The sequence below is a fragment of the Calypte anna genome, chromosome 2 (genome assembly GCF_003957555.1).
Source record: "Calypte anna isolate BGI_N300 chromosome 2, bCalAnn1_v1.p, whole genome shotgun sequence".
Classification (NCBI taxonomy): domain Eukaryota; kingdom Metazoa; phylum Chordata; class Aves; order Apodiformes; family Trochilidae; genus Calypte; species Calypte anna.
Window position 1 is genome coordinate 93733466 of NC_044245.1, and position 13790 is coordinate 93747255.

At 35.8% G+C, this 13790-nt stretch overlaps 1 protein-coding gene across 1 annotated transcript in view; it reads left to right on the forward strand.

The window, feature by feature from the left end:
• The window catches only part of NETO1 (neuropilin and tolloid like 1), a 66628-nt gene that overhangs the window by 32442 nt on the left and 20396 nt on the right, over positions 1 to 13790 (forward strand). Inside the window, exons 5-6 of the mRNA XM_008505499.2 lie at positions 4889 to 4930; positions 5070 to 5197. Coding sequence (XP_008503721.1) covers positions 4889 to 4930; positions 5070 to 5197 — 170 coding nt within the window. The remainder of the gene's footprint in view (positions 1 to 4888; positions 4931 to 5069; positions 5198 to 13790) is intronic.

The window sequence follows — 13790 nt, forward strand, 5'->3', positions numbered from 1 at the left end:
ACCAAAAGCAAGACAAAGTAGCGTCTCCTTATAGAGCGATATACTCTAAAACAGGTTTTTGAACTTCTCCTGGCTTGTACACCTCACCAAAAATATTTACTTATAGAAATACTTTTCTGTTTTAGAATTGCCTTAGTGGTTCTCTGAGAAGATTTCTCTTTGTTTAAAATCTTTTTCCACTATTTTCACTGTATCATCAAATGCTAGAAGGCAACCACAGAAAATACTTCAGAATGAACCTACTGTTCTGTATTGAGTTCTTCAAGCTCTGGTTTTACACAGAACTGTATTTCACCCTTCAAGAAAGAAGGGCTCATTTAGATCCTCAGAACATTGTAAATTAACCTGACTTCATAAATTTGGAAACAAATAACTGGTGGCTAACAGATTAGTGCAGTTCTCTTTACCTTTCCATTAGCATTTAAGAGTCAAAATCACAGCCCATCCACTCCACTTTTTACTGTTTAAGGAAACCTACATATTATCACTGCTTTCTCCTTAGGCCCCTCTAAAGTTTCTCATTCTGCCTGCTTGCCAGTATCTCTTATTAAGATTTGCACAGGTTTTTACATCTCATGAGAAGTTTAAAATGAGACACTGTGCTTCACAGAGACTTTACAGAATAGCTTAATTAAACTAAGTATTTCACAAATACTATTATTTGTGGAATAAGTTGTAATATATATATGGGCAGGCCAGATTGATGGGCTGAGGCCTATTGTATGAGATTCAACAAGGCCAAGCATCAGATCCTGCACTTGGGTCACAACAACCCTATGCAGTGCCACAGGCTTGGGAAGATTGGCTGGAAAGCTTCCCACAGGTGGGTTCTGACTGACAGCTGGCTGAATATGAGTCAGAAATGTGTCCAGCTAGCCAAGAAGGCCAACAGCATCCTGGCTTGTATCAGAAAGAGTATGACCAGCAAGTGTAGGAAAGTGACTGTCCCCCACAAATACTGTGTTCAGTTTTGTGATACTCACTAGAAGGACATAGAGGTGCTGGGGTTTGTCCAAAGAAGATCAACCAAGACGGTGAGGGTCTAGAGAGCAAGTCTCATGAGGAGCAGACAAGGGGACTGAAATTGTTTTCTTGTAGTAAAGAAGGCTGAGGGGACACCTAACCACTCTCTACAAACTACCTGAAGGGAGGCTGTAGCAGTGTGGGTGTCTTACCCAAGTAAAAAAGTATAGGACAAGATGAAATAGCCTCAAGTACAACAGAGGAGGTTTAGATTGGATATGAGGAAAAATTTCTTCAGTGAAAAGATTTTCAGAAACTGGAATAGGCTGCCCAAGGAAGTGGTTGAGTCACCATCTCTGGAGGTGTATGATGTGTAGGTGTGGTGCTTAAGGACATGGTTTAGTGGTAGACTTGGCACAGCTAGGTTAATGGTTGGACTCTGTGATGTTAAAGGTCTTTTCCAAACTAAATGATTCTATAATTCTCTGACCTGGCAATATGTGCTTGCAGCCCAGAAAGCCAACAGTACCCTGGGCTGCATCAAAGAAAGTGTCCAGCTCTACTCATCTTTTTGCAAGGGCATGGAGTGATAGGATGAGGGGTAATGGCTTTAAAGTGAAAGAGGGTAGATTTAGGTTAGAGGTTGGGAAGAAATTTTTCAGTGTGAGGGCTGTGAGACACACAAGTTGCCCAAAGAAATTGTGGTTAACTCTTCCCTGAAAGTATTCAAGGCCAGGTTGGATGGGGCTTTGAGCAGTCTGGTCCAGTGGGAGGTGTTCCTGGCCTTGGAAGGTGGATTGGAGATAGATAATCTTTAAGGTCCCTTCCAACCCAAGGCCATTTTAGGATTTTAAAGAATCACCAAAGGACATATTTGAGTTAGCTTTATTAGGCTGGGTTTTATTTGTTTTAAAAGAGATATTCAGTGCTGCAGGAAAGAGTCACAGAACTTCTTTTGGCTGCAAGGTCTTTTACTTGCATAACCTTTCCACTTTTTCCCATTTCTTATGAAAATTCTTCATTTCCTCTTTAGTTACTTCATTCCCACACCAAGGATATCCCCATTAAAAAATGTGCAGGTATTTCACTACTCTCAATGCCTATTGCCTCTTATTTTTCTCCCTCATTATACATGATCAGTCTTATTTTACACAGCAAATTTTTCTTGCCTTCTGGGATTTTCCTAATGAGAATGTTTTTCATCAGGCCTATCTATTTATTGAAAGATCTAGCCATTCAGTGTTTAGATATCATTAAAAGGGTTCTGACTCATCTAGAGTGATAATAACAATTTGATTCAATTACATACAGAAGAGCTGCTGAACTGTAATCTGTTTAATGGTAAAATACTTAAAAAAGCAAACTACTTGAAAAGCAAACATTTGCTGGGTAAATACGCTTAAACATGGTTGAATTTTCAGAATATCTCATAATAACTTACAGTTTTTTTAAAAATTATTGGTATACTATTAATTTTTAATGAGGTGTATCACCTCAGGTGTCACACAGTTTGTTTCACTGTCATGCTTGAGTTGTTGAAATGTTGCAGAAAGTTCATTTTTCAGAATAGAGCAGGACCTACCATATTTCTAGAATTTTAATAGATTGTGCAGTTTTATGTGATTTTATTCTAACAGAATTGTTAACAAATCACCAAATCACAGAATTGCTCTGGTTGGAAAAGACCTTTAAAATCACTGAGTAGCCTAACTCTACTGAATCCATTGCTAAACTGTACTTCTAAGCACCAATCTACATGTCTTTTAAACACCTACAGGGATGGTGATTTGACCACCATCCTGGGCAGAATATTCCAGTATTTGATTACCCTTTCAGTGAAGAAGTTTCTTCTACTATCCAATATAAACCTCCCCTGGTGCAACTTGAAATCATTTCCTCTTGTACTCTTGTTACTAAATGAGAATATACTTCCAGAATTATTTTGTGGGACGAGTTGCATGGTCTAGGTTACACTTCAAGCTCTGTTCTTGCTACTAGTGCTCCTTTATAGGGAAACTTCTACATATGGGAGAGGCCCCTGTCAGGACCTTTTTCTCCTTCTTTCCTCTTCTGTATTTGATGATGTGGCTGAATATTTTCAGTAATACAGAGTGTTTCTTGCAGATTTACAAAGAGGAAAAAAATGTAATTGTAATTAGGCACTGTTTGGATGCTAATTTGAACCAGTAGTCAAAGTAGATTTCCTTTAAGTATCTGTCTTTGAATACTAGATATCGATATCAGAGTACACTAACAGAATTATTTAGTTACATTTATTGTTGTTGGTTAACGAATCTATCAACTTATTTATAAAACTGTTTAACAATGAATACTAATTGTGCACAAATATAATTATCTGCAGTGCCTTAAGTTCATGAGTATTTACTCATGATTTATATTGTGCAACATAGTAAGAGAACTGGGAAGAACAGAGTCAGCCTGGTTACAGAGGGACAGTTTAGAACTCCAGATTTTAGAACTCCAGTTTAAAGTCAATACATTCTCACTGTTCAGGTTAAAATGGCTGATTTTGCATATACAGCACTAGACTTTTTCAAGGTATTATTTTTTTATGATTTTCACTGTTTTGACTTCATTAAGAAAAGAGAGGAACAGTAGTTTTGGTGGTGTGTTGTTTACTTTTTACTTTGACAAACTTCCTAATTCCAAACGTCCTCTTAATTTTTTTATTTATAGCTTTTCTACACTGACACAGTCCTTAAGCAATAGGATTGATTCCATACATAGAGTACATGGCTCAAACTCTACCTTGGTTTTCCTCTCATGCAAACACTTTGAGGCCTGGGAAGCATGTATGTAGCTCAGGAGAAGCTTAAAGCAAAGTGGCAAAGTATTCGTATTTAAGTGTTTATCATTGATTTCAAAAGATCATATTCTATCAACTTCCTAAAAAAGAAGTAAGGCTCAGTGGATTTCTTCCTTGTTTTGCTTTGATTTTTTGTTTTTTTTCTCTTGTTGTTTTTCATTTGTTTGTTGGTTTCCTTGTTTTGTTTGGGTTTGGTTTTTTTGGGTTTTTTCTTTGTTTTTGTTTTTTGTTTTTTTCTCTTGAGATGAAAAAAATAGTGCAGAGTATTCATTATATGTAGAAAAGCAGTGGAAGTGATAAAATTCACCCAGACAAGACCAGACTATTCTGGAGAGGTTATCTCTTGAAATACTCTTGCCTCTTTCATATTTCTGGTTTTGGAAATTATCTTCAAACTGAACCATATTCTGTGAAATTATGATGTGTCTGTAGATAGCCACCTGTTGAAGCACAGGTCTTAGACCAATGTCATTTCATCCATTTCATCCATCCTGACTATAAAAGTATGATACAAACCATCTATGACAGTTAACATAATAATGCTTTTCTAATAAAACTGCACATCTATTAGACTGATTACCTTGCTTGAACAATGAATTCCATGGTAAATTCTTGTGGTACTTATTCTGAAAAGATCAAATGGATGCCCTGACAAAGAAAGGGTCTCCTCTTTGTCAGTAGGGATGGAAGACTACTCATAAACACAGAATGAAGTTAGATTTCTGTGGTTGAGTGTTATCATCAAAATGCAAAATAAGCAAAGGGATTCTGAATGGATCTGTGATTATGTGCTCTTTCATTAGATTAATGTATTAAAATGCCATGTGGTTAGCTGTGTGATGATCATGCTTGCTAGTGTATGCAGAAATATTTTTTAACTCACTGCTGAAAGAGAGAAGTAGAATTTAATTAAAAAAATTGATGTGATAGTATCAATAATTTCTGTATTAATAGTTAGTGTGTTGCCATGTTGAGACATTTCTCATTTCCAAGAAATATCTGTTAATTTATATAACTGGAGTGTGTCAAATTTTAGCACATTGTCATTGCACTCAAGATTTTGAATGGAACTAATTTTTTTCTTTCTCAATTTTTAAGATCCAGATTTTAAGGACCTCGGAGTTTTGAAACCATTGCCAGGTTAGTATGTTTGTTGGTTGGTTGGTTGATTTGCTGTTTTTTGTTTGTTTTTTTTAATTTGGAGGCCTTTGCACTCTGCTGTAGAAAATATTTTTGTTTGCTGTTCAGGTTTCATTTTTTCTGGTATTTTGTCATTCAGTTTGTGAGTTTGAGATGGGAGGACCTGAAGGAATTGTGGAATCTGTACAAATTGTCAAAGAAGGAAAAGCTTCTGAAACTGAAGCAGTAGACTGTAAATGGTACATCCGAGCACCACCCCGGTCCAAGGTCAGTCCTTCATCCACTTGCTGATTTGCCATTAATTTAAGAAATTAACTTTTCTAATATGTAGTTCATGTCTTAGTACAGTCAGATCTTGTCTGATAACTTTCCAGCCTAAACTATTTTTTTCCTACTGCCATGGAAGGGTAATTTGTCACCTCAGCCAAAATAACCTTCTTTATTTATCAATAGTGATGTCAGCAGAATTAATGTGCTTTTTGTGTCAAATATAATTTTGTTAAAATAATCTGTAATTTTTCTCAGATTTTTAAAGACTCAATGTGTACTCTTAAGTGAGAGGTAATATTTTCATCGTAATTTCAGCAATATTCCAAGTATCTAATATAGAGATTACTAGAGGAACACTGCTGGCTCCCTAAGGTCATCAACGTTTCTCATCTGAAAACTAAAAATGAAGTCAAAGTAAACTCACATTCCTCTGTGAGACCTTTGGTTTAGAGCCACAGACAAAAAGAGATAGTGTTCTCATTTCTCTCCAACCACTGTCAGCAAGCCATGCCTTTATAACAAACAGAAGAGGGCTGTAATGAACTTAACAATTCTTTCCTTGGATTCTGTTTGAGTTCATCTTTTATCTATGTTATTATATAGCTCAATTTTTTGTTTTTTCACTACCTTCCTTGTCTCCTCTCTTTGCAACTGGAACAGCTTTGTGCTTCCCACCTACTGTCATTCAACATCACATTATATTTTTTTCTGTCTTTTACTGAACAAGAAAAGTTTTATAAGGTAGAACTTATATATCCACTAATCTCTGCCATCTTTAAACAGATAAAGCTTTTTTGTGTAATCTTAGAACAGACTGTACTGTATGTATCTAACTGTTCCAACATTTGGTATTGAATAAGCAGGAGGAAGGATTTCCAGAGAGAAACTCATTAGAATCAGCATTTCTCTATGTGAAAGTTTAGGAGAGGAGCTGAATAGTTGGCTCATAAAGACTACAGATAAATTATTTCTGGAATATACTTTAATGTCTTTAATTTTTTTGATAAATTCAGTATTCATAGAGGCTTTCAATTAAGTAGATGACCTTCCTACTTTGTTACAATAAATAGCTATAGATGTGAAATGAGTTGACTGATGAATGATTATTGTATATTTTATGTAGTTAGGTTTCAGGAGAAAGAAATCAGATAAGCACATAATTAGAATTATGCACATTAGAATCTGCACAACTTAACAAACTAATACAAATTTTCTATAATTTTCTTAAAATCTTAATTTCAGTGTATAATTTGTTGGTCAGAAAATGTTGTTGTGATTCTTACTTGATCCAACTGAAGTTCTGTAGGATTCAAAGTACTGCTAGAAATCTCATATTTACTTATCTGTAGGATTTATCCACACCAGTCATAATGTAGAACTGCAAATTATTTAACTAGAATGCAAAACTACTGCTGTTACTAGAGGGTTGTGAAATGAAATTTGTAATTCTCTATGAAATTCTATCCCTGTATTTAGTTTCATTGCCTTACAAAAAGTGTTGACTAGCAGAAGAACTTCTGGAAGGGAGAACAATGAGAGAGTTCTAGCAAATTTGAGGAAAGACTGGAAGTTGTTTGATGTCATCTAGAAGATTTTGTTAAGCACCATGATATCAGATAATAAAAGGCTTTTACAAAGAGGCATAAATGCTCTGATGTCCATGTCCACAGGATAAGATATAGTCCAGCACTCCAAAAGAAAGATACAGGTTAGATATTAGGGAAGAAAATCTCAAACAGCAGGGAAGGGATTATGAATGACTGGTTAAGCAAGTTTGTTCAGCCAGCATTACTAGTGATCTTAAAAGTGCAGGTTATGTAAAAACCCTGGAAAAATTAGAAATAATACTTGTCCTACCTTTAGGCAGAGGGGTGGACTGGGTAATCTCTTGACAAATCCTGCTGCTCCCATCTCACTGAATTCAATGAGCAGAGATACAGGCACTGTAAAAGCATACAAATCAGTATTTCCTAACATGTAAAGCTGAAAATATTTTGAAAAAGCTAGAGGAAAAAAAATTAAAATCAAGCCTAAATTCATCTAAGAAGGATAACTCCAGCTTAGCACTTGAACAAATTTAGTGTGGTTTTCACATATATGTATACACACACACACACAAATACAGGCATATGAATATGTGTATGTTCATATACACATATGGTTATGGTATTTCCATATGAGAAAAAACTGAAATTTGTTCATATATTAAGGAGACAGTGGGTAAAGTTTTTAAAAAAATCTAGTAGATGTAGATTTATGGTAAGATCCTTTATGGGCTTGATTCTACTGGACTGGATTCTATTATCCATATTTTACAGTTAGCTTCCTTTGTGCTTATCTAACCTTGAACTAGTGACATACTTAGTACAATACTTAAGTGACATCACTCTAATTTATGGCAGCTTGAAGCTATGAAGACAACCTCTCCTGCTATGAACAGCAAGAACTCAGCAGATGTCTTTAAAGCCACATGTTCCTCTATTCTGAGCTGCACAGTTTGTTATGGGAACTATGCCTAAAAGGCCAGAGTTTCTCAGACAGACTTTGGGTTGGATCTTACCATCTTTAGTGTTTTAATTAAACTGTGCCAGAATGTGGGCTGGTTGCAATTTTGTTTGGCTTAAGCTCATCCAATCTAAACTGTCTGCAGAAACAAGATGTAAGTCCTTTCCTTGGGCATTGTGATCAGTCAGAGAGTATGAATGTGAGAATTCTAGGCCTGAGCTTCAAACTCACAGTCTGGGTATAACCTTGCAGTTATCCTCAGCAAACTGGAATAGGACAGAGAACAGCAAATTTCTTGCACTCATTTAAAACAGAGCCATCGCTGATTACCTTAGAGAACTTAAAGTAAAATGCTGAAATCACATGCAAAGCTGGAAGTGAAGAAGACAGCAAAAGACATTTTAAACATGAGGTCAATCTATATGCAGATCTGGAATATTTCACGGTGACTGCTTGCAAATTTTGTGCTTCTTGCAATCATTCAAAGTCAGTTCCTGCTGAGTAAGATAGCTATGGATCTGGAGTTCAAAATCGGTGAAGCTTCTTCACTTCTTACAGAAAAAAATTCAGTCAGTAGAAAACAAGTTTGGAAAATGAAGAAGAGAGCTGCTGGAAAAAAGTGCCAATCTATCCAAAACAGTAAAGAGCTGGAGGAATCTCCCCATCCCAAAATTCTTCACTGTAGGGCAAATACTATAGGAGGAAGTGGATAAACTTTTTATACTTGAATTTGAAAAATTTCAGATACCACTGGCTACAGTAGAATCCTCTATTTAAAAATAGCAAATAAGAAAACTAAAAGAAAGATAGCATTTCCTTTCTTACATTCAGGATAAAAAGAGGATAGTATTGACAACTAAGTATTTTTTCTATTTTGGATGTCTCAGCAGTTTGACCAGCTCCCTCCCCAGGTCACAGAACATGTTTGTGCCCAGGTAGCACTCCCTTTGGTGAGCAACTTTCCCAGGTAAGGGAAAGTTAAAAAGGTACCATTGTATTGTGCATGTTCCTTGAGAAGTTTTATAGGCAAAAGACAGAATTTGATGGTGAAAGAACAAAAAATGTTTAGATTTTTGGGAAAAACAAACAAACACCAATAATAAGTGCTTATAATCAGTAGCTCTGGTCAGAGTAGCAAAGATCATCAAAACTACTGGCAGAAAAGCAATAATTTGACTTGGCCCAGTGGAAACTATCTATACAGGGGGAATAAGGAAGGAGTATGTTTTTACTGAGCAAATAGTCTAGACACACCCCAAGAAATAAAGTGAAGTAAGATAGCTAGGCAAAAGTGATGCCTAATTCTCCCAACCCACCTGAGCAAGCTATTGGGCAAAGAAGGTATCTTTACAGGTTTTAGGATGTGAGACTTAGTAAAAAGCTTAAGAAACTGAAAGAATGAATCAAGAATTATCTAATTTTGTTAAGAATGGCAGTGTCCTTAAACCTTAGCTGTCCAGGAGCAATGTCATTTGCAGCAAGCATGGCTGTAGGGGAGGGGAGCAGTGGGAGGGGGATGCACAGCACACGGCCAGGAGCCAGGGTGAGGGTGGCCCCAGGGCCAGAACATGACTGACAAGGAGGATAAGGCAGGCCCAGTCAGAGTGGCTGGGTTCCAGTGGTGACTTACCTGTGGCAATGGGGCCAACCATGTCCTGAGCTGGGGCAGCAAATCAATGAGATAAGGCCAAGGTGGTGAGAGCAAGGGTCAGACGTGGGCCAAAAGCTAAAGTGTCATGGAGACACTTGCATAGTTACAAAGCATAGGTACTGTCAGATTGAACATAGTCTGGAGAGAAAATGGGCTGTTGCACACCCTTTTCCTAGACATTTAGGCCAAAACATGTGGTCTTAAAAACTAATCTAACTAAAAGAAAACATTTTCCCTTTTCACATGTGAAGTGGAAATGTCTTCTCAGATGAGTACTGCAAGAAAAATTGTTGAAGCTGTCACCACTGTCAGATTAGCCAGTCTAGATCCCTAGAATCCCTAGATTATGGAGGCTTCTTAATGTAGAAGAGAAGCTTTAAGTAGTATTTTAAAATTTAATAGGAGGTATTTGAATGGTGATTTCAGGAATGACACAGAAAAATGAAATTGAGAAAATAAAAAGCCTCATATCCTGAGACACTGTTACAGGCTTCAGATGAATCCCATCTCTGAAGAAGCTCAGAAACTTGTTAATATGCAGTTAGTGCAAATAATATTAGGAATTAAAAACAAAAACCAAAAACATTTATATGGCAACCCTAGTGTACAAATTCTGCGTAAACAATTAGAAAATATTGTTTGCCTTTGTGAAACTATTAAAATTACTTTGAAACAGTTTTGTGGGTGAGGATGGTAAGGTGTAGAATTGTGCGCTTAGAATCTCTTCTATCAGGTGCAGTAATACACAAGCCAAAGTATCAGTGACAAAAAAGACAACAAAAAATCAGGCAAGCAAATAAACAAACAACCAAATCCCAAACAAACCAAAAAAAATATCAAAGCAAACCAAACCCACAACATTTTTATATTAGCAGGAATCTGCCCCATTCAGGTTATAGACTATAACTAACCTCAGCATCCTCAAACCAAATAATTGCTAGGAAATGCAGTTTAAAAATCTACTGATGAAAGCAATAGAGCATCTACCAAAGGGAACAGAATCACAGTGTGATCTATGGTTTTCAGCATCAAAAAGCAGAAGAGCACCAAGGTGCTGTAAAGGTTGTCTCCTGTGAGTTTTGTGCCACTTTATGAGAGAAAAACTAGGATGGCTTGACAGAATAAATGTCAGTAACTGGGGACTGACAGAAATCTGAAGAAACAAACAGGACAAAGCAAAGAAATCCAAAGATCTTCTGTCCACAAAGAGTATTTTGATGTCTGAGCCTGGCTGTGAATCACAGGATGTTGGAAGAAATACCACATAAGGTTGTTACCTTCAAGAGACAGAACTCTCCAAACCCCAGCAGGGAGGAAAAGATGAGGTATGAAGTTCTCTGTTTGCACAGCATGGTCCCATACTGGTAACACCAGGCCCAAAAATATAAAAAAAACCTCAAACAAAAACGTGAACAGATCATGTACTGTTAACTCTTTTGGGCTTAAGTAATGCTGATTTTCAAAAAGCATGCTTAGCATCTGAGCAACAGGGCATGCTATTTTAGAAGGCAAATTTAGCATCTTTAGTAATATGCTTTTTAGGTTGTTACTCTTGCTATCTTTTTGCCTTGATGATTAATTAGCAGTGCACATTTTAAAAAGAAAAGGGGCTTCCCAAACTTAAGTACTGGAGATGTCATCTTGAAAATAATCTGTTAATTGCATAGAGCTTCATAAAACTCAGAACAAAGCAAACACTGTAATGACTCCCTGTGCAACAAGAAGGACATAGGGCCATTTAACCCAGGCCTGTGCTTATAAGAGAACTGAATGAACCTAGAAGCTGAATATGCAAAATCTTGACTTCAGGCCCTGATGAAGAGGAGATGTTGATCTTACATCTATATTACTTTTGACATTTGAACAATGGCTTGTTTGATGGTTTGGTTTGATTTGTGATGATGCGTTATAAAGGATTAAATGTCTGTGAACATATATTAAGTTTGATATGCTGGGATATGGTCTGAAGCCTTTCCTGACTGAACTGATCAGTCATGTTGTCAGCCTTAACCTTCAGTGATTGATTAAAAAGCAGAACTCATTGAAAGTCATTTACTATGAAGAGATTATAATCTGACCATTTTACTTAAGTAAAAATATTCATAGTTTACAACAATTCTTTTTTTTTTTTTTTCTCTAATATATGCAGAGATTTCTGTTGGTGTCAAATTTAAATTTAAAAAGGTAAAACTTATTCAGCATTTGCATTTTTCATTATTATGATGACAATACAAAATTTAAAGGTGACAATTTTTAAAAATATAATGTGTCTGAGTGTAAATTATATATGCCACAGTTACAGTGAGGCTTTATCAGTTTTGCTGCTAATGGTGCTGACATTTGCAGTGACATCTTGAAGCTCAGTAAAAGCTAATACTTGTGCACTAACAGATTGTTCTTCTAAGTAATGTGGGACTGTTGATTTGAGGAAAGTGTCTTATTAAAATTTTACAACATAAATGTGAACACAGAGATAGGGCAGTTACTCTGCTTCTTTCAAATAGTATGTTCTCCTCAACAAGAATGTTTCAATTATGCTAATGTAATGTGTCATTATGTATGGAAATGTTGTCATTCTAAAAGCTCCCATTGGCATAAATGAAAAAAGGAAAAAGGCTCTGTGGAGGCAGATTGTGGCATTTGAGTTTGTCACCTCTTATTTGTTAGATGGTTGGTTGTTTTTTTTCTTGGAGGGAGTAAAGTTTCTTATACACTGCAGATAGAATAAATTATGAAGGGTTCAGTAAATGAAATAACCAAAAATACTGATATTTTTTCTCTCACTTTCTCCTTAATTTCTTTAAGACAGATCCACATGCCAGTGAAAGTAATAAGAATATTGCTCCTGATTTCAGAAAACTATGTACCAGGAATATTTTACATTAGATAAGTTTGTCATATAATCAGTTTTATTCTTTCCCTGGGGAACTCAATTTCTTAGTAATTTTCTTTTGCCACTGTAGGTCCTATAGAAACAAGAGCATGTATACAAGAATAAAGCCATAAGGACTGGCAGAGGTGTGCAGATGCAATTAAATTATTCCAGGTGTTTAAAATGAAATATGATCCAATATCAGGTTGTCAGTTTTTCTGTCTAATTGCTTTTAAGTTTTAAAAAACACACTGCAGTCTTAATCCATAGGTCTGATCCAGATAAACTTTTAATCTTTAACCTTCTAATCTTTGGTTAAAGTCTTAATATTTTTATATAAAGCTATGGGAACAGTCATTGCCAAAGAAGACTGTGAAAATGAAACTTTGACTCAGAATATCAGGAATTTATTTTCTTTGATTTATAGAACTTCATTCCATTGGACTAAGTGCCATATTTCTTTAAAAGGATAGACATGGATTTTAAAGCCAAATATTTATCTTCAGTATTTTCAGTACCTTTCAAGTCTGTGTACGTCATGACAATAACTGAACTCATCACAAAGAGAAATGAACAGGTTTGACTGACAGCAGAATTCATGTTTGGGAAGAACTGAAAGTGTTGGCTTCTTCACTGAAAGGCTTAAAATGAAATGCTAGTTTATTGTTCTCCTGATTCCTTCTCAACACTTATAAATGATAGCCTAAGAAATATTTTACTATTTTATAAGGCTATCATGCCATTGGAAACTAGAGAATGTCAATGATAAGCCAGAAATAAGACCTTGGCTGTGCTGTTGTATGAGAAATCTTCTTTGAACGGATCAAGAATAATTGATGGATGCTTACAAGCTGAATGCTTACAAGAAATTTTTTGGAAGACTGAAAACTGATATAAATTATTACCTCTCAATACTGAAACTGAATGCCCTATACAAGATACATATGTGCTTGTATATGTGTATAAGCACATACATATCTACATGTAAATATATACATGCATATAAATATATATATGCTTATAGATATATAAGCACAGGACAGAAATAAAAATAAATCAAGCCAGTGTAAAAGGTCCTTCTCCCATAAAGCAAAGTATAGTTTTACTATTGTTCTGCAGTCAAACAAGGTATTTTTTTCTGGAGTAAGGTAAGAGTTTTCCTGAAAAATATACTATAACAAAAATATGATTTATTACACCTGTGTGGTTTGTCGTATCTATGCATGCTATGTTAGAACATATTATGTGGTATAAATATGACAGGTATATATGGCATAAAGATCATTGTTCATTACAGTAAGGTGTTGAAAGCCTTCTGTGCATTCCTGTGAGACATTTACCTGACATGCCTTCCTTCTTGGAAAGCAGTCATGTGTATACAACATTGCATGTAGTCAGCTGCAGAAGGTTTTTATTTCATTACCTGTGACAAAACTGGCAAGCACTGAAGCACCTATCTGAAGCTGGCAGCTTCTGCTAGTGGAGGAAAGAAAAGCAAGATTCACAATTAAGTCCCCATTGTAAGGGAAATATTTATTAGAGATGGACTATGGGCTATGTAA